This window comes from Oryza sativa, chromosome 12 (genome assembly GCF_034140825.1).
Source record: "Oryza sativa Japonica Group chromosome 12, ASM3414082v1".
Taxonomy (NCBI): domain Eukaryota; kingdom Viridiplantae; phylum Streptophyta; class Magnoliopsida; order Poales; family Poaceae; genus Oryza; species Oryza sativa.
In genome coordinates this window covers 16,406,141-16,431,363 of record NC_089046.1, presented here as the reverse complement: position 1 = coordinate 16,431,363, position 25,223 = coordinate 16,406,141, and the positions used below count along the sequence as shown (strand labels likewise).

At 41.4% G+C, this 25,223-nt stretch overlaps 3 protein-coding genes across 4 annotated transcripts; 2 read left to right on the top strand and 1 right to left on the bottom strand.

Annotated features, from left to right (window-relative positions):
- Window positions 1-984: 984 nt before the first annotated feature.
- On the top strand, window positions 985-2,820 carry LOC136354559 (uncharacterized). The gene is made up of 2 exons (XM_066306062.1): window positions 985-1,701; window positions 1,813-2,820. Exons 1-2 carry the CDS (start codon window positions 985-987, stop codon window positions 2,818-2,820), a joined length of 1,725 nt encoding a protein of 574 aa, XP_066162159.1.
- A 9,356-nt stretch (window positions 2,821-12,176) lies between these two features.
- LOC107279590 (spermidine hydroxycinnamoyltransferase 1) lies at window positions 12,177-15,566 on the top strand. The gene is made up of 2 exons (XM_015763435.3): window positions 12,177-12,754; window positions 14,495-15,566. The coding sequence occupies exons 1-2, from the start codon at window positions 12,305-12,307 to the stop codon at window positions 15,392-15,394; spliced, it is 1,350 nt and encodes a 449-aa protein (XP_015618921.1). The 5' UTR covers window positions 12,177-12,304; the 3' UTR covers window positions 15,395-15,566.
- A 1,087-nt stretch (window positions 15,567-16,653) lies between these two features.
- Window positions 16,654-19,851, bottom strand: LOC4352176 (uncharacterized). 2 transcript variants are annotated; one of them, XM_066306205.1, is made up of 6 exons: window positions 19,699-19,851; window positions 19,554-19,625; window positions 19,430-19,449; window positions 19,262-19,335; window positions 18,723-18,854; window positions 16,654-17,521 (listed from the first exon to the last, which is right to left on the bottom strand). In XM_066306205.1, exons 1-6 carry the CDS (start codon window positions 19,819-19,821, stop codon window positions 17,436-17,438), a joined length of 507 nt encoding a protein of 168 aa, XP_066162302.1. In that variant the 5' UTR covers window positions 19,822-19,851; the 3' UTR covers window positions 16,654-17,435. The 2 variants fall into 2 exon arrangements, with proteins under 2 accessions (XP_066162302.1, XP_066162303.1); XM_066306206.1 differs by lacking the exon at window positions 16,654-17,521 and adding an exon at window positions 17,528-17,758.
- Window positions 19,852-25,223: the final 5,372 nt, after the last annotated feature.

The window sequence follows — 25,223 nt, the reverse complement described above, 5'->3', positions numbered from 1 at the left end:
GTGTTCAGTGCTTGAACTTCTGAGATTGAAGGCTAAACATGGATGGTCGGACACAAGTTTTAATGATCTGATGAGTTTGTTGCGTGTGTTGCTTCCTAAGCCTAACTTTGTACCATCGAACACGTATCAAGCGAAGAAACTCATATGTCCTTTATCTCTTGGTGTAGAAAAGATTCATGCTTGTAAGAATCACTGCATATTATACCGTAAAGAATATGCGGACTTGGAATGTTGCCCAACGTGTGGCACAAGTCGGTATAAAACGGGGAATGGGCCCGTAGATTCAGAGTGTACCGATCCAGATTCTGATAAGGGTAAGCGCGGGAAGATTCCTTCAATGGTGATGTGGTACCTACCAATTAAGGACCGCCTGAAGCGTCTGTACTCAAACCTGACTGATGCTGAGTTGATGAGTGGCATCAAGAGAGCCGGAAAATAGATGGTATGATTCGACATCCCGCCGACGCTCGCCAGTGGAAGACATTTGATGCAAAACACCCAGAATTTGCTAAGGATCCTAGGAATGTAAGGTTTGCGTTGAGCACTGATGGAATGAACCCGTTTGGTGACTTAAGCAGCTCGCACAGCACATGGCCAGTCCTTCTCACAATGTATAATCTTCCAACATGGATATGTCAGAAACGAAAGTACATTCTTCTCACTATCCTCATACAAGGTCCAAACCAACCTGGAATCGACATAGATGTTTTCCTTGAGCCTTTGATGGAGGACATGGAGGAACTTTGGAAAGAGGGGTTACGACTATGGGATGAGTTTAAGCGGGAGCACTTCAATCTACGTGCGATCATATTCGTTACCATCAATGACCTACCTGCAAACTTTTCATTATCTGGGCAGATTAAAGGGAAGACTGGATGTCTGATATGTCTGGAGAAAACTTCATACAAATACCTGACGTCGTCTTTGAAGACAGTGTACATGCGACATCGACGGTTCCTACCACAAAGACATAGGTACCGTAAGATGGCTAGATTGTTCGATAATACAGTGGAGAATGACACTGCCCCAATAGCAAGAGGTGGTACATACGTGTATGAGATAACAAAGAAGATTAAGGTTATATATGGAAAGGGAAAGAAGAAGACTGTAAAGAGGAAGAAAGCTGATGGTGACAACGGTACTGCGTCGCCTTTTAAGAAGCACTCAATTTTCTTCAAATACTTAGATTACTGGAAGGACCTAGAGATTCGACATGCAATTGATGTTATGCACCTCGAGAAGAACGTGTTTGATAGCACCGTTGGCACATTGCTGGACATCCCGAGTAAAACGAAGGATGGATTGAAGTTACGTAACGACCTTGTAGATTTGTCCATACGGCATGACCTTCACCCAGTAGTGCTGCCAAATGGGAAGACCGAGATTCCTCCTGCTTGTTACTCGTTGACACTTGAAGAGAAAAAAGCCTTCTGTAAATGTTTACAAGGGGTTAGAGTGCCTACTGGTTTCGCATCGAACATCAGGAAGCTAGTATCAATGAAGGATTTAACCAGTTCGGGATACAATGCGCATGACTGTCATAGGTTGCTAACGGTGTTCCTACCAATTGCTATAAGGGCAGTCAAACCAGTCCATACAAAGGTGGTTATAACAAAGTTGTGCTACTTTTTCAATCGAATTTCGCAGAAGGTATTTGATCCTCTGGAATTAGGTCCGCTTCAGACATTTGCCGTCGAGACTGTATGCTAGCTTGAGATGTATTTCCCACCATCATTTTTAGATATGATGGAGCATTTGATCGTTCACATCGTCCCTCAGATTATTGAACTTGGTCCATTATACTTACATCAGATGTGGGCCTATGAGCGTTACATGTCGATCCTCAAAGGCTATGTACGCAATCGCGCTCACCCGGAAGGATCAATGATAGAGGGATACACAACTAAAGAGGCAGTCGAGTGTTGTATGGACTACATAAAGGATGCTAATGCCATTTGCATTCCTGTTCATCAACATGAAGGTAGATTGTCTGGAAGGGGTACTGTTGGTAGGAAGCAGTTCTTCGATAATGATTACAAAAAGGTGTCCGCGGCACACAACAGCGTTCTTCAACAGCTCGCTATCGTTGAGCCATTCATTGAGCGACACCTAGAAGAAATCAAAGCCTGCTTCCCAGGGTGGTCCAATGATTGGATATCAAGAGAGCACAAGCGTCGCTTTCCTCTGTGGTTGAAATATCTAAACCTGCCAGTTGGTGATTCTGTGGAGGAACTTACTCTACAAAGACTGGCATGTGGGCCTTCAAGTATTGTCAATTCATGGCAAGGTTACGACATCAATAGATTTACCTTGAGTACGACTACGAAGGACATGAAAAGCACCGCACAAAACAGTGGGATCCGTGTCGAAGCGATTGACACGAGTGGAGAAAAGAGGTCGTATTATGGGACTATTCAAGAAATATGGGAACTGGACTATGGCCTAAACATCCAGATCCCTGTGCTCCATTGTGAATGGGTTAAAGACACAACAGGGGTTTCCGTTGATGACTACGGGCTAACGATAGTCGATTACAGTAAAACAGGCCACAAGGATGATCCATGGGTTTTAGCAGAGCGTGTGGCTCAAGTTTTTTATGTGAAGGACCCTTCAGATGAAAGAAAAACTATTGTCATATCCGGAAAGCAACAGATCATCGGCATCGACAACATCGAAGACCCCAATGATTACAACCAGTTCGATGAAGTACCATTGTTTACTGATCTTCCTATGCGAATTAAGAAGGTTGAGAGAACAATCGATGAAGCGAATATGTCGTACGTTCGAGCAGATGGTGTTGCCAAGGTTATTAAGTCATAGTTATTTCGTGACCTTTAGTTCTCATTGTGTTCCAAATATACGTGCATAAATTTAGGTCCCCCTTATGTTGTAATCATTAGCATGTAACATTTGGTTACGAGTTTTGAGCAATTTTCATGAGTTTTCTTAGTGCCAAAAACATTTGGAATGTATAATTGTGGTGAAATATTGGGAAAAATATATATATGTACAGTTTACTTAGAGGAACTAAAAAATATGAGTTTTTTGGTAAAAAGATCTTTTCATGCGGACGACTTAAGCCAGCCAGATGGAAAGATCTTTTTCGCATGCGGCCGGCTTTACGGCCCGCACGGAAATATCTTTTTCGCATGCGGCTGGCTAAATAGCCCGCATGGAAAGATAATTTTTGCATGCGGCCGGCTTATGTCGACCGCATGGAAAGATCTTTTTTCCATGCGGTCCCTTAAGCCGCCCGCATGCGATGATCTGCGCCTATATATAGGGAGCGCGGGGAGCCAAAATTTTCTAAGTCCCAGCGCCCGCGAAACCCTAGCCGCCAGGCTGCCAAAATTTCCCAAGTCGCCGTCGCCGTCGTCACCGCCGCCAAGTCGTCCCCGCCACCACCGGCTTCTCCCCAAAGTCGCCCCGCCCCACGCCGTCGCCGCCGCCGCCACCAGCACCTCTCCCCCCTCGCCATCGCCGTTGCCGCCGCCAGGTCGCCGTCGCCGCCGCACGGACCTCTCCCCCCTCGCCGTCGCCGTCGCCGCCGCCAGGTCGTCCCCGCCGCCAAGTCTTCCCCGCCACCGCCGGCTCCTCCCCGAAGTCGCCCCGCCCCTCGCTGTCGCCGACGCCGCCGCCAGGACCTCTACCTCCTCGCTGTCGCCGTCGCCGCCGCACGGACCTCTCCCCCCTCGCCGTCGTCGCCGTCGCCGCCGCACGGACCTCAACCCCCTCGCCGTCGCCGTCACCGCCGCACGGACCTCTCCCCCATCGCCATTGCCGTCGCCGCCGCCAGGTCGTCCCCGCCACCGCCGGCTCCTCCCCGAAGTCGCCCTGCCCCTCGCCGTCGCCGACGCCGCTGCCAGGACTTCTACCCCCTCGCCGTCGCCGTCGCTCGGTAACATTTACTTTTAAAAAAAGAAATGTGAAATGTGCAATTGTGGATTGTGGATTGTTTAATTGTGCATCGTGGATTATGATATGTGCAATTGTGGATTGTTTAATTTTGAGAAGGTTTAATTGTGGATTGTTAAATGGAGATTTATGTTTAAATTGGGACTTAGGTTAAACTGGGATTTATGTATAATTGGGACTTTTGTTAAATTGGCACCTATGTTAAATTGTGACTTATGTTTAAATTGAGACTTATGTTATATTGGGATTTATGTATAATTGGGACTTTTGTTAAATTGGCACCTATGTCAAATGGAGATTTCTGTTTAATTGTGACTGATGCTAAATTGGGACCTATGTTAAATTGTGACTTATGTTTAAATTGGGACTTATGTTAAATTGAGAATTATGTTAAATTGGGACTTATGTGAAATTAAGTTATTGGGACTTATGTGAAAATAAGTTAAATTGGGACTTAAGTAAAATTGGGACTTATGTCAAATTTTTTTACGTCAAGTTGGAAGATGTCGAACGAAAATGTTCCATCGAACGCACCAATAGCGCCTCAAGAAGGTAACACTCCTCAAAATTCCGGTAGCAATAAGCAGCGAGACGCTTCTAGTGAAGAAACGTGGCGCACACCAAGTGACCCGTTTCCAATGGAAATAACACAAGTCGCCCTCCGCAATGATGATCCGGACTACATACCTATCGAACAGGCCGTAAGTGCTGAAAATCGTTAGCCATGTATTATTCCCTAACTATGATGTGACATGAACCTAATGGTGTATAGAGTTACCTATTCTGTGCAGATGGTAGTCCGACGCCGCTCGAAACGTAAAGCCGGGAGGAACAGGACAGAGCAAGAAGTTGAGATGGACACCGCTACGTCTGCACCTGAACGTACGGAGACATCTACAAGTGCAGGCGGGAGTGGGAAAAAAAGACGTGGTGAGAGAAGCAAGAATAAATTACCCAAGGAAACTTACAACGTGATTGCTCTCGATCAGGATGGGAAGCCCGTCGAGCCACCGATAGTACGGTCCAAGTTCAGCAACGCCTGTGGCACTCTAGTCAGGACGCGTTGTCCCATTAATGTCAAGTTGTGGGAAACGGTGGACGACAACATCAAGACACTTCTCTGGAATGAGTTGCAGAAGTATTTTGTGTTCCCTCCTGGATCAGAGGTCAGGGGGAGAGATTACGCACTTAAAAAGATGGGAGATCGATGGCGACAGTGGAAGTCCGATCTAAATCGGGATTATGTTCAGAAGAATCTCCCACCGTTTACGGATTATGGACATATATCGCAGGCTGACTGGGACACGTTTGTTGCGGATCATACAACAGCTGAAGCATTGGCTTTGAGGAAAAAAATGTCCGAGCTCGCGAAGAAGAATAGATATCCCCATAGATTGGGGTCGAGCGGATACGCTGGTCACGTCGATCAATGGCGGGAGATCGAGCAAAGATTTGCCGCGGCCGGTAAGCCCCTGCTTGTAGACCCCATGGTTGAACGTAGCAAGAACTGGGTTTGGGCGCGCAGCACAGGTCAAGTCTCGGATGAGGGAGACATACTATTCGAGACTCCAGACATAGAAGAAGTGACTACTAATTTGCAGCAGATAGTCGAGAAAGAAAGATCAGGACAGTTCGTCCTACGGAGGGAGCGAGATCAGCTTACTGCGGCGTTGGGGACGGCTGAACACTCTGGACGTGTAAGGGGTTTGTCCTCAAAGAAAGTTGGAAGGTCGGGTTTCCACAAGACGCACCAAGTTATAAGAAGAGAGACAAATACAAAGAACAACTATCGGACAAGATCTATGCGCAAGTGAAGGAACACTTCTACTCGTTGGCAGCTGAAAACCCGACAGCCTTTCCAAGGTTATTCACTGATGGCCAGCAACCCACGCAATCCGCACAGCAAACAACTAATGTACCCAGCAGTGTAGGCTCAGTGCAGACAACTCCCTTCCCTGTGGATAGTATAACTGGACCAACTCCGTGCAGTCTCGTCGTACCAATCGGCCGCGCTGGAAAGACTAAGGAGGTTGCAACGGGTTTAGCGATACCCGGACGTCAATTCCACAACACGGCAATCCCTGAGGATTACGCAAGTGTACAGGTCGCCAAGGTCCATAGCGACCCCGTTTCCTTGGAACTAGACATACCTGCACCTGAGGGGATTGAACTTCTCGGTGATGCAGTGAATCAGTTTATCTTGTGGCACCGCAGAGACATAATCCTGAGCGCGGCCGTCCCTGCAGCAGGATCTTCAACCCCATCCTCATCGCAGGCAATGACAGCTGCCGCTCCTGCACCACCGTTGCCTCCTGAACCACCGTCACCTCGACATCCGTCGTCACCACCACCGCTTAGGTCACCGCCTCGCCAACCTACACCACCACCCTCCCCTTCTCAACAACCGCCTCTCCCGGCCCCGCAACCAGTTCATGCCTCTCCCACCTCCCCAGCTAAACAGCATGCACCCCCGGCTCCGCCCTGAGTTCAAACCTCTCCACCTACACTCCAATCTGCTCTGGTAGAACAAGTGCACATACCAGATGGTACTACATCCGAACCGAAGTCTAATACTTTGGAACCTCGTCGTATAATTCCAAAGTTGATATCGACATACGACCCAAAGGAGATTGACAAGGATAAGGAGAAGTTCATGTTTTCAGCTTTCAGGAATTCTGAGAAGAGAAAAGAACTTGCTCACGTCTTGTCAGACTCCCAGAAGTCAGTACTAGCGGCCCAAGATGAAGTGCAATACTGGTTATCTGCCGATGTGCCTGAAACTTATGAGTATGGCAAGCCATTCTTGCCAACTTATCTTATGAACAAGCTACCATGGGAAATGAGGGTAATGCACGAATGGTATATGAAGGCATCTAGGAAAGGTCTCGGTTTCATAAGCGTTGCCGTCCTGGAAGGCACTTTCATGAGTGGTCCTAATGGGATATTTTTTATCTCTTTCCGAGACCTTTACGCCCTCTACAAGCTAGATAAAATGGACGTTAATCTCGTTGCGGCTTTCTGTCTGTAAGTCTGAACTCTTTATTACATGTTGCACGTTTCATTCGAAACAAATAAACCAAATCTCATTTCTTCTTTATTCATTGTACAGTATGCAATTCCACGAAGCTGATAGAACTGGAGCAAAGGTTGGATATGTCGATCCAACAAGAATATGCAAAACACAACACACCGTAGAGCTGAGAGAGGACTGCGAGCAATTGGTTGGCAAGACCCCTGAAGAAAAGGAAGAATATGTGAAGACATTGCACAAGAGGAAGAAGCTAGAAGTAGCAACATACTTGGCAATAGCAATGTTGGCGCACGCCGACAAAGATGTCTTAATGGTCCCCTACCAGTTCACGTAAGCTCTCTCTTCCTTTTGTTTAATTAATTTATCTTCTTCGGAATTTTCTATCTCCAATAAGCCTATCTTATATGTAGAGACCACTACATATTATTCCTTGTATATCCGAAAGACCAATTGATCATATCATTGGACCCCGCACACTATGACAAGGAGACATTTATGGAATTCCTCACTATTTTGAATTTGTAAGTGATAAACATTTCATTACTATAAATTGTTTAGGTCGATCACCAGTCTTCTAACTACTAATAAAACAATTGTTTCCTTCAAACAGAGCACACAAGTACTACCGCAAAAGAGGTGGACCAGAACATATTCCATCCCAGAAGAAGTTATCCGTCAGGATTGGCTGGCCGGTACTATCAAATTTATACCAATACAACTAATTATCGAACAGTACATATATACTAAATATATCTACTGAGATCGGTCTCCATAATTATATCGCAGTGCTACAAACAACCACCAGGAACCAACTTGTGTGGTTATTACGTGTGCGAGATGCTCAGAGTAAATGGGAGGTACAAAACAACCAGTAACCGAGTAAGTCATCGAACTCTTCTCTACGAAGAAACCCATCTCGCACACACTTCTCACTAAGTACCATTTTATTTTCCTTTCTGTGTGCAGATCCCCGAAATCCCATATATTGCACAACGATTTAACGACACTACTATCTTGAACGTGGCCGCTGACCTCTGCCGATTCATCCGTCACGATGTCTGCAACGCAAGAGGTCTCTTCTACGACAACCAGAGTGAACTCGCAATGGACGATAAATTTAAACCTCTCAGAGAGTGGGAGAAAGAACATATGCAATAACATGTATAGTACTTATACATATGCAATAACATGATGAAAAAACTGTGCCACTTGTATTATATATTTCGTATGTAAATTACGATTGAATTAATGGTTATGTATTACATGTTTGTTACTGCGGCACTTGTCTTATCTTATATGCTTACTACTCCGAAATACGATAATAAATCCCTCAATAATTTAATATTAATTACGAGACACATCTCACCAAAAGGCTAGAATAAATATTATTTTAGCTATTCGGAAATTGAATTTCGCATGCGGTCTACTTAAGACGCCCGTATGCGAAAATAGATCTTCGCATGCGGTCTTGTTAGGTCGACCGCATGGGAAAATATATCTTCGCATGCGGCTTCTTAGATGGACCGCATGCGAAGATCTATTTTCGCATGCGGTGCGACGGCCGCATGCGCAAATGGTGATCTTTGCAGACCATTTCGCGCATGCGGGCCGGCCAACCGCATGTGAAGATCGATTCCGCCCGTATGCAAAAACGCTTTCTGTAGTAGTGGCAGTTTACTGTCGGATTCTGTAATTAGTTTTTTTATTAGTGCCCAAACACCCCATGTGACACCCTATATAATATCCGATGTGACACGCCAAAACTTTACGCCCTTGGATCTAAACACCGTCTAAATGAAGATAGGTTCAGACTTGCCGTGAGCTTGTAACGTGTGGAAAAATAACAAGGTATTGCTTTTTAATTGTAGGTATGAAGTTGGGCTCGCACCACGAGATTTTATGATAGATGACATTTCATTTACATCACAACCATTGAATTTTTCATCACGTTTCGTAATCTGTGACACTCGCGTGACGAAAATTCATTCGTCACCTATCATGCGTCTCTAGTGGCGTTCTATGATGAAACCAGCGATAAGTGACCTCGTCTCTCCGCCACTGGCTACCTTCATCGCAAATGACTGGTGGCCTCACCTCTACACCGGCCAACTCCATCACTGCTGATGGGGGATCTCATCTCTGTCACCGACTAGTGGCCTCACCACCACACCGGCTGACTTCACACTATCACTGATGAGCGACCTCGTCTCCACTGCCAGTCGACTATGCCGTCGCCGACTGGTGGCTTCTCCTACATGGCGGTAAACTCCGCCACGCTACTGATGGGTGACCTTGCCTCCGCCGCATGTTGGTAGTTGTTATAATCATAGATAAATCCATAAGCGCACGAATACCGTTGTAGCACTGCGACACCGCCCTCCCGCATCCATGCTGATGCCCGCGCTAAGCTCTGATATGATCCACAACTACATGTTAAGTTTTTTTTTTCTCAACTACCACATAGTCGGGGGGCTACACCTAATAGGTGTATTTCTTTGATTCGCCTATTTTATAAATTGTTTGGAAAGCTCTGCACAGCCTCTTTGCAAGATATAATACGGACTCAAGAAGAAAAGCATTCATGAAATCATCAGAGAAGATTGAAGCACTTAGTATCGGTCATAAATCACAGAGAAAACTACAACTCGAGTGTGAAGGTTTCATGGGCTAATGTGGACGATATGAGTAACGAGTACCCACACAACCTGTATATCCAACTATATATGGGTGATGGGCTACATCGATGTAATCTGAGATAGAGTAGGACCCAGTCATCATGTTGCGTTATGTCTCAAAGTAGGGTATAGAACCCCGGTTGAATACTACCTCATATAGATTAGGAAACTGAAGACGTGACCGGCTAGATTTTCCTCCTTGTAACCCTACCATCCAACCTCCCCCAACCTATAGAAGGTGGGCAGGGAGCTCGATCAAGGGCAACAAGACAAGTGATCCACAAGATCGACACAACCAAGATCTCCATTGTCAAAACAATTCGGTGGATCCAATCCACCAAACAGGAGTAGGGTATTATCTCTCATCAAGGGGCACAAATCGTTTAAAGGTGAATCTCCTGTGTGTATCCACTACTTTATCAATCATTATCCTAACTCATGTATAGACTATGGTGAATTAATTATAGACGGATTAAAAAGATATAAGTATGTCTTCATTCCGCCGCCTTACCTGCAAAAATATAAATTCAATACTCTTGGAAATACTCATGGGTGAAGTGCGATAACGGTATTTCGTGCACTTGTGGATTTATCCATGATCGTAGGAAATACCAACAGACCGGCGGTGTACGGTGAAGGGGCGGTGAACAGCTGAGGGACACCTATGTGTGAAGGGAAAAATTATTGAATAGTCCCACATTGCTTGTGGAAAGGCAAGGACCTAATATATAAGTGGGGGAGCCCTGTCATCTGATTGGTTAGCTTTTGGGGTGGGAAATACTCTTTACAATCCTGCAACCACCATTACTAACATTTTAAGTAGTATATATTTGGGGTCCTTTGTGTGTCAGTTCTGTGTTGTGTAAGTCTAACTTTTAATTCTGGTGATTCAATCAAGATGCTTCTAAGGACCTCTTAGGCCTATTGGCCTAAAAAAAACAGAAGCATCGAAAAAGAAGACCAATGAGGGACTAAAAGGGAAAAAAAACGGTAAATCTAATTGGAGAGGCCTCTCCAATTAGTCATAACTTGAGACACCCATGTGCTAGTACTTTAGGAGTTTTGGTTGCTATTAATCCATTGAGCAAATAGGAGAAATATTCCTATCATCTATGCTTAAAATAAAATTTTCTCTTAAATTACTCATCCGATTTACAATTCGATTACACCTATTGTGTTCGTAATAATTAAATATTTACAACAAGATCTCACATGATTACATTTTGATGAAAAATTATAAATTACTTTTACGATATGTCTAAATTAGTTTTAGATTTCACTAAGTTACTTCTTAGACATATAAAAGTAAATTCAGTAAAGCCTAAAAGTAAAACTTTATATAAGTTGTATATAAGTATTAAAATAAGTATTAATAATATGATTCCACTATAATAATATGATTCCACTATAATATAAGTTGTATATAAGTATTAAAATAATATATACAACTTTATATCTAATTAACTTATATGAAGATTATAATGTAGTTACAGTGCAGCTACACTTTAGTTACAATATAACTATTGTGCAATTACATTATAATTACCCTACAAACTATATTATAGTTACATTTAAAAGTTTTTTTCCAAAAAACTTGTGACAGTTTTTAAGCAATTCCGTTTATTAATGCTTGTTAACCAACATGCTTCCGGGCCGGCACTCTTGCCTTAAAAGGAAGACCAATGAGAAACTAAATTAATGAAACAAAATGCCACGTAGATTACACGTCCCACTCTAGACAAGAAACACGTTTAAGCTAGTCACATGGTTTTCTATGGTAAAATAAACAAAGGGCATTTCCTTTTCTCTTTGGATCTTGAGCCATGCGTAACTTAATTGGTACGTACGGAGTACTATATATATAGGCAGACTATGCAGTATACACTATATGGCAGTACGCTACCACACGTACCAGCACATGAAAATGTGCCCTCAAATAAGTACACAAAAACTTGTGAATTTATTTTAGATGTACAACACAATGACATGTGTGAACACACAAGACATCAACTAAAAACTGTATGTATATATGGAGGAAAAAAAAGAGAAATTCAAGGTCAACACAGTTCACACGACTACTAGCATACTGCTTTTTGTTTTTTTTTTTCATTACTCCGAACAATAAATGTTGACCTGACGTTTTCGTTGGTGTCGTGTTGCACATTTCAAAATTTTTCTGTAGTGTTTAATTCATCCACATGGGAGAGTACGTGTACTTTTGTGCCATGCCAGCGAGGTTCTGTCGATCCAGCGTGTGCAACTAAGTTTTTCTTCTCTCTCATGGTGTTTTTTTCTATGTAAGATCATATAGATTTTACGCGTTTTGTGTGAAAATTTTTTCATAAAAAACTGTTTAAAAATATCAAATAATTTTACTTTTTAAGTTTATAATAATTATAACTTATTTTTTTTCATGTGCTAATGGTTTCTTGGTTTGCATTCCGTAACTTCATCTTCACTAGAAAAAAAAAAAACCACCTGAAGCTCTTCCCACGAATATCGATCGATACATTCCCAAGCGTGTATAAATTCAACCCTTCCATGCTATTTGTGTTCAAGAACGGGGAGACAAAAACCAGCTGCATTCTAGCACAGTACACCAGTCGTGTCTACCTACACAAATTGTTGTCACACAGATAATTATCATCCATATATATCCATCCATCCAAACGTACATAGAATCATGAAGCTCGACTCGTTCATGGTGACACGCCGGGGAAACCCCGAGCTGGTCGCGCCGGCGAGGGCGACGCCGCGCGGGACCAAGCCGCTCTCCGACCTCGACGACGACTGGGACCTCCGCTACTTGCAGCCATGCCTCGAATTCTTCCGAGCGGTGGACGACGGCGAGCGGCGGAAGCCGGCGAGGCCGGGAGATGCCATCAGGGCGGCCCTCGCGGAGGCTCTGGTGTACTACTACCCGATCGCCGGCCGCCTCCGCGAGCTGCCCAAGGGCGGCAGGCTCGCCGTGGAGTGCACCGGCGAAGGGGTGGTGTTCGTGGAGGCGGAGGCGGACGTGCGGATCGAGGACCTCGGCGAGCCGCCATTGCCGACGTTCCGTGGCGCTGAAAGCTTCCTCTGCGATGTTGGGGACGCTGGAGTCGTCGTTGGGAGGCCACTGTTTTACATGCAGGTAAATGTTAATCCAGCTGCATGCATGCATGGATGGATTGACCGTTGCTGACACGATTAACTGATCAAAATGTTTTTCAGAAGTAGTATCCAAACGACTCGAGATACAATTTTTTTTATATAATGGAAGGCTTTTGCTTGAGAAGCTACAGCAAGTTATTAACATAAATCTGCTCCAGAAATAGCGCAAAAATACAGGAAGCGATGCACAAACTAATTACCACCAACACTACACAAAGACCGCATAACTATTGAAGTCTGTTTGTAAATCTCCATCTGTAGTTGGTGAATATATATCTGCATAACTGTTAATTCTAGGTAACGGCATACATATGCATGCGTTTGTTTTCCTGATCACATCTTAGAAATTGTGCCCAGAACTAGATCCAATATATTACCCAAAAAATATTTGTACGTAAGGCTTAGATAATGATTTGTAAAAAAATATATCATTTATATAAGGCCATAGAGCATAACATATAGTAGATGCTCCTACAAGAATAAGTTTATTGGTTTTCTTATCAATACTCACAAGCCAATTCTAAAAAATGTGAGATATACTTTGGGGAGGATATAGACCAAAAGAAATTTGCACCGATATCCAAAAAGAATCTAGCAAAATGACAATAAAAAATAAGTGATAAATCGCACTAAATATGTTTTTTTTATATCGAGATACATATGCTTTGAAACAGCACTCGATTAGCAGCCAATTAAAACAGTTTTGCTAAAATATGACCTATTATTTCCTTGGAAAAATTGGAAAAACCATCGTCGATGTCTCGAGTTTAAGATTTGCAAATATATACCTCTTCCTAATTCACCTTTGTTTGATATTTCTCCACGGTTACCCTTGTTCACGTGTTTTTTTTTTCAATTCCACGTGTGTTAATACCAAACACAACTTTTAATAGGTAAATGATTGCATCGCGAACTCATCTTTCTCATTTTGAAATTATCAAAGAATTAAACCATCTACCGCCAGACTCCACGAGACAAGCGCGATAGCTTATGTTCGGTGACCTCCATGTTCAAAGCGAAAACTCTGGATCACCGCTGCCCAACGACATGCTGTCTTGCTGGCCGCCGTGAGTTGTTGTGTCATTACCTCTAGCAATATGAGTAACGACCATGGCTCGTTGTCTGTTATCATTCATATGAAATAAGGGCGAATTTCAAACCAAGGGGTATTAGAAGGGGATGTTTGCAACGATTCGTCTTATAAGGGGGAATTTTAAGGTTATGGTGACATTTGTTGTGGTTTTTTGGAACTTTCAATGTTTTCTAATTTGGTTTAGGCATTTTCACCCTATATTTCTACTATCCCTTCTTTCAAGTAGGTATTCAATTATTTTTATCTTAATTCTTTTATAAAATGTGTATTGTAAACAATTGAATAGTAAGTTCTAAAATTAACTAGTGCAAATTATGCAATTTATAATATAAAAAGTGACTTTTAAAAAAAATGGTCGTGGTGAGAGAACGACACATTTGCTATATGGGGACTTATGAATTGTCTTAGGAACGACGGCTTAGGAAAATTGTCATAGGAACAACCATATTTAGATCCTTACATATATATATGGAGAGACCCCATGTTTGCAGTCACATTTGCTATCTGTTGTTGCAAAAAAAGAGTTGTAACTTTATAACTTAAAATCATTTCAGCATGCATGGTTTACAGTCGCAAACTTACTCATATATGTATGGTTTTTCATTAGAATTTGTTTTTGTTTGACAGATTACTCATCTCAAATGTGGAGGATTTGTCCTTGGAACTCACATTTGTCATTGCATAGCTGATGCCTTTGGCACACTTCAGTTCTTGAAAGCTATAGTTGATATTGCACGTGGTGAGGCCAAACCAACCACGTTGCCAGTTTGGGAAAGGGAGCACTTTGTCGCAACAAGTCTACCACCCAACATCAAGGAAGAACAAGAGAAATTATTTGATGAACTGGAGAACACCACCTGTGACGACATTATGGTGACAATGCCCGCTGAAAACATGGTGTCTGAATACTTTACCATCTCTCAAAGAGACATGATTGCACTAAGGCGTCATGTCCCATTTAATCTTACAAAAACAGTCACAAGCTTTGAGCTACTAACTGCTGTTCTATGGCGATCCCGTACTATGGCACTTGGCTACAAGCCTTGCCAGATTGTACGCTTGATGATAACTGTGAATGCGCGTGGAAGATGGAAGAAGCTTCCTTTGGGATACTATGGTAATGGGCTTCTGTGCCCTGTCATTGAGATAACAGTTAATGACTTGTGCACAAACTCGTTAGGGCATACAATTGAACTTGTCCGCAAGGCTAAACACGAGATGAAGACAAAGGAAAATATGCAATTGATGGTAGATTTGTTGCCACTATGGCGTGAGAAACCGTACATAAAAGTAGAGAGAATATTTGAAACATGTGATATAAAATGGATTGGACAGGACACTTTGGATATTGGATGGGCTAAGCGGATTGGAGGTGGCATACCGACTGTTAGTCTGCCAGATATGACAAGCTACCAATTCATGTGCAAGAATGAAAAAGGTGAGAGGTCAACTGTCATCTCCATGTTGTTGCCACGGCCTGCAATGGAAAGATTCAAACAAGAGATGGCTACTTGGTTAATTGAATAACTAAGAGGACAAAGAAGTATATATGCTTCACGCAAAGTAAAACCACATCGTCTTTAATTTGGTCGGTTGCTGAATAAGATGCACTTAGTTGCATCGGTGTTACTTTTGTTATCTAGATGGACTTGTGTGCAGTTATCAAATATATTTATGGTTATGCACCTTATTTTGTGGACGATCCGTTGTTATATAGCCTGGTCATAATTAAGTCAGGGTACCATCCCAAAACTACATCAAGTTGTGCATTATTGTGACCTCGTAAATATGTGTACTTAGAAAGGGACGTAAGAAATGAATGTATGCCAAATTTTTGAATTTATTATTTATGATCGCAGTGGGAAAATACCTATTTATTTTTTTAAAAAAGAAGAAAAGCGCTGAAAACCTGATTTGCCTGCTAAATTGATAGATTATCTCAACTCTTAAGTTGCTGTTGCATTCTTTCACCCTTGATCCTTCCATGATCACTTGTTTTAAAAGAAGCCTTCCATGATCACCTTGTTGCTGATCTATGCTAATATGTTTTCTAGGTGATCATATTCTCGTCTTCCACACCACCAATGCAGTGATGCATTTGCCACTTGTGATAAAACGGAAATAGGGTGTTACGTTGATATAAATCTTCTATACCTATAATAATTGGGCACTTTCTACGAGCTCCCACATTAACCAGTAAAATCTGATCGTTAATTTGATACATCATATAATCCTAACCATTGATTATAGATTCTAATCTACATTAACGTGGTGGGCCTGATGTAAAGCCCATCCAATCAACCGCTTTAATTACAGTGATGGGGGCGCGTCCCACTCTAGTCTTGCACCTAATCTTCATTTTCTTCCACAACCCTAGGTCAATCAAGAGATCGATCAATCCACTGCTCCGATGCTTCCTCTCATAGTTCAATCCATGGTGTTGTTATTTGCAAATAGTGATAATCATTTACTCAATTTTGATGCCTCTTCACGCAGCCAAATCAAACGGCTGATTAATCAAATTGAAAACAGATCTACTCCACCTCTGCGGCAGTTAGCAGCCAACCAAAGGCCATGCCCTAGCTAATCTAGAGCAGGAAGTTTCATGTAAACTAGCAAGAATCATGTGCTACGCTGCGTGCATGGGTATGAATGTTTCAAGCTGTGTTACTAAGATCAAAACAACACAGTATCTGTAGTTGTAAATTTTAAGAATTATATATAAACATTGTCTAAAAGAACTTTATGTCTGAAGCATACCCACATATGCATATACACATTATGACTATCACCAAGATTTAAATGTGAATATAATCTGTTTGCTCACACAATTGTTTGTACAATTATGTACACTTAGAAAAAAGTAGCAATGACAGAGGACAATGGATCTTACATAATGTAGGGTATAGGTTAGTAAAAACAGCAATCATTAGGTGATCTGGGAATTGCAACATTTTCTCATAGATACCTTCATCATGAGAACTAATTGAATCTTTTCTCATCTATCGCAAAGCATGCATAAAGAAAAATTTAGTGCTTTAGCTCAATAAAAACAGCAGTACATCACATCATGTACTTACAACAAATTAGTAGATGATTGGTACCTCCTTTGCATAATGGCATAGAATTTTGAGGTATCCCCTACAGAATACATGGCATGTTTGGATGTCACCATATATTACTACACAATGAGTATATAGCAGGTAGGACAAATACTCTTCTGAGAAACCGTGTTGAAATATCTCTGTAGCTTTGGAGAAGGGGCAAACATAACATTTCATGAATTAAAAAAGTAATAAAATCATATTTTGAAGTCAGGTTACAATGAAAACTCTATAAGTGTATTTGCAAAGCAAAAATTCAATATTAAATAATAGTAGCAGATATAGAAATGGCTATAGCATAAGAAAAATGTTAGCTTGTTATACATAGGGCCTGCACTGAATTTAAAAATGTAGTAATCGCGGTCTAGTAAAGTTCTTACAAATACTGAAATCTTCAATTGAGCCAAATAAATATTTGGTTGCTAGATGTACAACATAATTTGTGATCACTGCCTTGACTTGACTTATAGACCCAATATTGACCCAATGTACTGGTGACAATATGATTCATAGAATAATTGAGCTTCCTCCAGATACGAAGCTAAAAGACCTGCACCATCAAATCATATCATTACCTTAATATCGGCACAATCATCTATCTATTCTGAGCCCTAAAGATCCTGAGGTTTGTCTCATAGAAAATTAATTGCATGATCCAAATATATGTGTAATATGCCAAGATTGTCAGGCTTACAGAGAATTTCTGATGATGTATGCATCACAATAGCCAATATAAGATTGTCGATCGACAAAGAATATCATCAATGCAAATGTGTATATTGCCATTCTGTGTACAGAATTAGCACACGACGAATTAACAAATAAAATATGATTTGTTGGAGAGGAAAGAACTTGAGGTAAAACCTTCTGATAGCATAAACATGATATGCTATCATGGAACTAAACCTAAATAATCTGATAAGAAATATGAAGACCACATATATCATCCAAAAAAGACAATAAGAAAACATCCATACCTAAAAACAGAAGCATAGAAAGGTGACAGCAAGAAAACTCACTGACATGCTCACAACATATTATTACCAGTATTGTACAATGAAGGAACACTGACATTACTTCACAATTCACACAATAACATTTTGCAGAAAAGGACAACTAAGCAAAGAACATCAAAACTTGTAGTCTCCAACTAACTTTTTATATTTTGAAGTATATATCTTGAGAAAGAAAATCACATCTACCATGTAGTACTATATGATATACATTTATGTACAATCCCAAATGAGCGTAATTGATAATAATAAAGAACAGTTTTTTAAAGCATATGTTCTTGTAGACCAAATTTGTTAAGATTCCAGAAACAATTGGCATTTACGTGTACCGATGTACATCAGGATGCAATTATGAAGGACCATGTACACATATTTAACCTGTACATTTTTGGTAATTGACATAGACGGTGCACTGTCATCTTCAATATTCTATCATTATTAGTGAAAAGTTTTTTACGCAGAAGTTAGCTGACATAAAAAATATAGGACATTATAATTAAAAAAGTTGCAGGAACAAATGTTTTTTACGCAGAAGTTAGCTGACATAAAAAATATAGGACATTATAATTAAAAAAGTTGCAGGAACAAATGTATTTGGAGAATAAACTTAGATTTGCCGCTAAGAATTTGACCAAGCATATAGAAGGCCTTTGTTAAAGAGAAATTTACTGGCAGCCTAATCATTGAGCCAATCAGCCGAAGAGAGCAAACTGAAAAGGAGGAAATTCGGCAGCATACCTGAACTAATGGTGTTATGTGCGGTGACAACGGAGATGGCTCTCAGCGCGGCGCAGGCCTTGATGTGGGCCTGGATGCTGCCATCGCCGCCACACATGTGGCCATGGCATCTCGTGGGCCATTGTAGTGAGCCTGTATAGGCAGGCTATTGGTGAGGGGCACAGATACTGTTAGGAGAAGATGGTTGAGAAACACAATCCATAACAATATACATTTCAAATCCATTTTCTATAATATTTTCATAGAAAAATTTTGTTGCTCCTATATAAAGCTATTTTTATTTAGCACGACATTCATATAGTGTACATAAACATATACAGATGACCAAGAAAATCAGTTAACTATTACAGTGCAAAAGATATTAGTCGTATCGCATAGACAGCTGGTGCAGTAATCCTTAAACTTTTGTAGACATAAAAGCAATCAACAGAATGATGTGAGCAACCTGAAAACTGCAATCCCTCGTCTCTCCAACAATATCAATATATTCAATTCATATACAATATATGCAGGACAGAAGGAGAGGATTTGATCTGTACCTGGGCGGTGATGTTTAAACATTAGTACTGAATAATCTAGCATTCTAGCCTGCACTCCCTTTTTTCTTTGCTTCCTACCAATCATGTAAAACTCACAATGATCAGCAAGTTAAGAATAGAGATCAGGGGCTAGAACAGATATGTATAGGGATTTAAGTAGTAGTGTACCAAATTGTGTCTGCTGATGCCTTCACCAGAGGAGTTGAACAGCGAATATGGAATCAGCACAAGCAAGCAGGCTGGATTGATCATAGCGATTAAGAGGATTAGGCAAATGGAGTGTAAAGTTGACCTGGGGAGGAGTAGAGTGCGTGGGTAGCAGATCGTCAGGCCACAGAGGTGACGAACCAGTCCCGGCAACTCCCTAAGGTGGCGAACCAATTCCAGTGAGATTCGGCGACACCCAAACTGTGAGGGGAAGGGAACGGAGATGGTGCCTGCGGCGAGAGGGCACGGCCGGGGAATGAGATGGCGCCTCCACCATCCTTCAGAGAGAGGGCGAGGGAATGGAGACGGCGCCACCATCGTCTTGCAGCGAGAGGGCGAGTTGGCGGCACCATCCATCGGGCGTGGGGTTGGGGCGTGAGGTTGGGGGCGGCTGGGCGGCGCTAGGGTTTTGTGTGGGAGGGTCAAAGCATGAGATCTGAGCCGTTCATTGCCAAACCACCGATCCGAGGGCAGTGGAACATCCGCCAGCTAAGCCACACGGATGGTCGGATCAAGCCTCATGGTGATCGTACGGTGAACACAAATTCGGACGTGTGCATTATTTTACGAAAGGAGGAGGGTTTTTCTGAAAAAATCGCATGACGTGGTGCTATAAATTCCAAGCATTCCCACGGTGTTTAAGTAAAGTAATATGTCACACCTCCTTGCAATACATACACAATTGATCTTCTGATTTTATCTGACAATAGATTAAATATTTCTTCTTTCCGGGTGATTGCTAGATATTATAATTGAATATACCATACTAGACATGTTCTCTTACAGTTTTTGCCAGTACTGTTTTCTTTAATAAAGAACATTTGTTGCATGCCTTAATACAGTTATAAATAATATTAATTAGTTCAACATGGTCCAGTATAATGTTCTGCTTATAATATTGATACCTTGGAAAATTTGATCTTCAAAACAAAATGTATACAATAATTTACTTCCCAAGGTATGGTACATAGCTTAAATTCATCAGTCAATATTAAATTCCATATTTTACTTTTTTTAAGGTGATTGCTATATGTTTCTGCAGGGCACCATAATATATTGTACTCCCTCCGTTTCATAATGTAAGACTTTCTAGCACTGTCCACACTCATATATATGTTAATGAATATAGACATAGCATCTAGATGAATGTGGAAAGTGATAGAAAGTCTTATATTATAAAACGAAGGAAGTACTTTATATATGATTCTATATAGTATTTTGACCATCAATGACTGAGGAATCAGACTACATGATAACAATTTTTAAGGTTTCATCACAATGTCTACCAATGCAGGAAATCAAATAATTCCAGAAAACACAGAGAAATAGAACAGAGTTTTATATATTTTGCTCCGGTGCATATATCTTAATATTTCTTCGTTTGCTCATCTACGTATATTTGGGAGTCGTACGGTGTGAGAAATACGCGGGAGTAGATCGTTGGAGATCACAACATCACAAGATAAATTTCTCTAGCGCCGGCGTGCATCGAGGCACATACAACAAGGTGTAGCAAGCGGCAGATCGATTAATTGCAGTCTGCAGACCAATCGAAGCACACGTACCACATCGGCAGCCGCAGGTATTCTTCAAATATTTAGTAGCTTACATATGTAATCTACACATGTTAGTTATTGAGAATATCTCATATAGATCAGGACTGCCTGCAGGAGGAAGCGACGTGGCGCATACACACAACGCTAGGCAAGATCTCCTCAGAATACTCATCACAATTATGTATAAATATTGTATTCATACACATGTGTTTCAAACACTTTCACATCAATATTTCTCTTTATATCTACCAAATTCATGTCATATGTTTTGGTCAAGGTAGTTTGATTTTGTCGTCAAAATTTATATTTTTAAATTATACAGTTCCAATATCTTATTATATTTATAATAACTTAAAATGCTTATAACATTATCTATCTATAGAATATTCACTATCCACAAAGAAGAACATAGTAATTTTATTTTCATTTGGATATTGCTAAAACATTAGAAATACCAAATAGATAAAATTCTATACTTTATGAGCTGCTAAAGAGGATGAATTATATAACGATGTTAAAAGATGTCTCACTTCCACAATATAACGATAGCATTGAGTCTGAATAGGACCACAATTCCAGTTTACAAAATTAAATACTGAGGTTATTAGCAATATAAGATATCTGGAAAAATAATTTTAAAAATAAAAGAAAATATATAATAGTTTGGACAAAAGAATATATTGTGTTTGTGCGATTATTCCAAATGACTTTTTTCAAAACAATAAAGTTACCCCGTGCAACGCACGGGTTGACGGTTAGTAGCATATAATTGTTTACCTGAAGTTGAATTCAACGATAAATGTTACCAGCCTGATACTGTCGTTAGAATAGAAAATCGAAAGTTATATGCTCTTTCACGTAGTAGCTCTCAACCATCTGCACGGCCACGCCGTGTTCACGGTAGTATCGATTTGTAGATCATCATGAACACGCGGCGATTGTCACCGATCGAGAACATAACAACGAGAAATAAATTGGCATTGTGCCACTTTCAAAAGTAGGTTTCGCTGTAATGCCACCCCGTAAAATGGCTTCATTAAAATGCTATCAACGATTGCCAACACGCTGCTTCGCTCTTTTTCCATTTTCACTAGATTAAGCCAAGAATTGGCATGTGTACTGACCAATGTGCCCTTGTCTCATTCTTTAGGTCATTGAGCGACAGGGGATCGAGATTATTTGCCGACTGCTTTGATTTGTCTTTTTTTATATTGTTTCATTTTGTACAAGTACTAGCTTTGCTTTTATTCAGCTGACATCAGATCTATTTGGTCATTGGTCTTGCCCCAGCTTATTCAGTTATCCCCTCTTCATCAGTGCTCACTCTCTTTGCAGGTATATCTGAATTGGAAGCATTGTAGATTGTGTTATTGATTATATGCCAAACCTAACGTTAACAGCAATTTTTATTTCAATTGAATGAGGAATTGGACTTGATGTTCTTCTGTCAATGGAAGCAGAGGCAACAGTATATGCAAAGTAATTGAGCATTTACCATTAGAAGAAATCTGTGGAGGAAGAAAAGCTGAGAACACCTGCATAAAAGTGCAATAATACTACGAATAGCCCAACCAAGAAAAATCCTATATAGTCCTATTTGTTGCATTTTACACCACTAGTGGCTTTGTTCTTTTTCATAGGATCCCAACCCATCTCCCTCGTTTTCTGCGTGCACGTTTTTCAAACTGCTAAATGGTACGCATTTTACGAAAAGTTTATATAGAAACTTTAAAAAAATTATATTACTTCAATTTTCAAGTTTTTTATAGTTAATACTTAATTAACCATGTGTTAATCTATCGCTTCGTTTTTCGTGCGGAGGGGAGGGGTTGCCAACCCCTCCAAAAGAACACAGCCCTAACTCTGCCGATTTCTTTGTCTCCAGCCAGTGCCTGGCAGCCACGCTCGTCGTCAAGAACCAGCCGGCCTTATCGGGCGCCTCTGGAACGGCACGTCGAGCTCCTTGAGATGCGACTCCCGAGCAGCGGCGGGAGAGCTCGTCCCCGCCCTGCAGCGCCGCGTACAGGTCACTGATCCAGACGTGCAGTGTCGCCATCGCGGCGCCAACGGAGAGCCCCCTCAGGTGCGCCGACAAATCAAAGCAGTCAGCAAATAATATCGATCCCCTTTCGCTCACAAACCTAAAGAATGAGACAGGGGCACATTGGTCTGTACACATGCCAATTCTTGGCTCAATCTGGTGAAAATGGAAACATAGCGAAGCAGCGTGTTGGCACATGTTGGCGATGGCATTTTAACGAAATCATTTTGAGGAGTGGCATTACAGCGAAACCCACTCTTGAAAGTGGCACAATGCCAATTTTCTCCACAACGACGGCTCACACAGATAGAGTCAGTATGTGTGTTGTGAGAGGATGAGATACGATACGGACTGTATGTAATAGATGGGACAAATTGGATTGGTGGATTAGATGACATGCATCGTTTGGAAAAAAGAAGCCCATGATAAAACAATAATTAAGATCTATGGCCATGATATTACAATCTACGGAATTAATGGTCAGATTTTTCTGATTAACATGAGTGATACTATAAAGTACCCACTTAATATATGTATGTATAGAAAGATGGCAACAGAAAGTAGTAGACAAAATTACATTTTGGAGATCATGTCTCCATGCAAACTAACACGTTTTCTTAAGTGGCCAATTGATCGAGTACATACAATGGATTTCTTCACGCGTACTCTGTGACAAAGCAAGGCAATTCTATTCATACTTTTAAAAAGATGTAAAAAAATTTTCTGAAGCAAAAGAAAATAGCTAACACAATGCAATGCCGCTTTCGTTGCCAGGAAGAAACCAACAAATGAAAATCCAGAGAGTGGAGCAAATTGTGCACTTGTCGGTCAGCCATTGCACTTCATAGCTTCTGTGCAACCACGAGCTTTCATGACGGGATCACCTTTCTTGGGCCTGTCCTCAGGTTTCCTGTAAAGGCCTTCATAGCTTATTGCCGATGTAGGGCTGGATGCGTCGACAGCTTGCTGGCTCGCCGCCAGCATGATGCCTAGTAACACCAGCGCCACCAATCCCAGCCTCATACTCACCTTCTCCATACAAATTAGGTCACCAGGGATTGTATGAGCAGCTATAGCTTCCTTTGTTTCTTGTATGTCAAGGATCAATTGATGGAGTGCCTTTTATAGGAGACAGTTCGCCTATATATAGTATCAATGGTGGGGATGGAAATTAGGGGTCGTAAGCATTATTTATAGTATGAGCTAATCTTGCTCTTTGAGCTTTATTATATATATGTTAATTATGTTTGCTTAATTTAGCCAACAATGGAGAAGTCACTGGACAGGGCTAGGCATGCGCCAGTGGAGAGAAAGTGGAGCAAAGCGAGGGAAATATATATCCACCAGATCAGGTGAAGCCATGCACTACTGCATAAACACATAAAAAGAATGACACTATAGGTGCCAGAACAGCTAAAACCGACACATATAATTCTTTTCTCACCCAAACATGCGCTCGCTGGGTGCCAACAGCTAGAACCAGCATCTTTTTGGAGAGATAGGTGTTGGTTTATAACTGAAACTGGCTTCTATCTTTCCTATCAGAAAAATGTGCCGGTTCCATCTTAAAACCTGTACCTTTGACCTTTGTCCCCTCCGAGTAGGACAAGAAAATGAACTAGAAGGAATGCTACTCTTGCCATCTCCAGTCACTCTCTTTCAATTATTCATACGACAAAGTGACATCGAACTACAGTCAGATGGTATCTTTCCTATCCTCAGCTGACGTCATCTTAGCACGTTAATCGTATTATGAACCCCCAAATTATTTATTGGCTTGGATACCGTGCTTCGGGGTATGCAGGATAAACAGGACCATCGACTTCCTCTTCAGCATTCATCTACACTGCAGAGCCTTTACACTGATGACGTCGCAGGAGAACTTTTAGCGCCTGTCTGCGGCTTACTCTCCATGTCTCTGATAATGTTAAGCTTCCAGTATAACTATGAGCTGGAGAAACTTCACCGAGAAACAAGAGAAGGCCCTTTGGTTCCTCATCTCCCTCCAGGAACTCGAATCTTGCAACTGTCCTATGTTGCAGCGCCTCCCGGATCTGCATAGATTTCCCTGTCTCAGCACATTGCGGATCTATGAATGTCCAGCAATCCGGTGGCTTCCCAAGGATGGCCTCCCCTGTTCAATGCAAGAATTGTATGT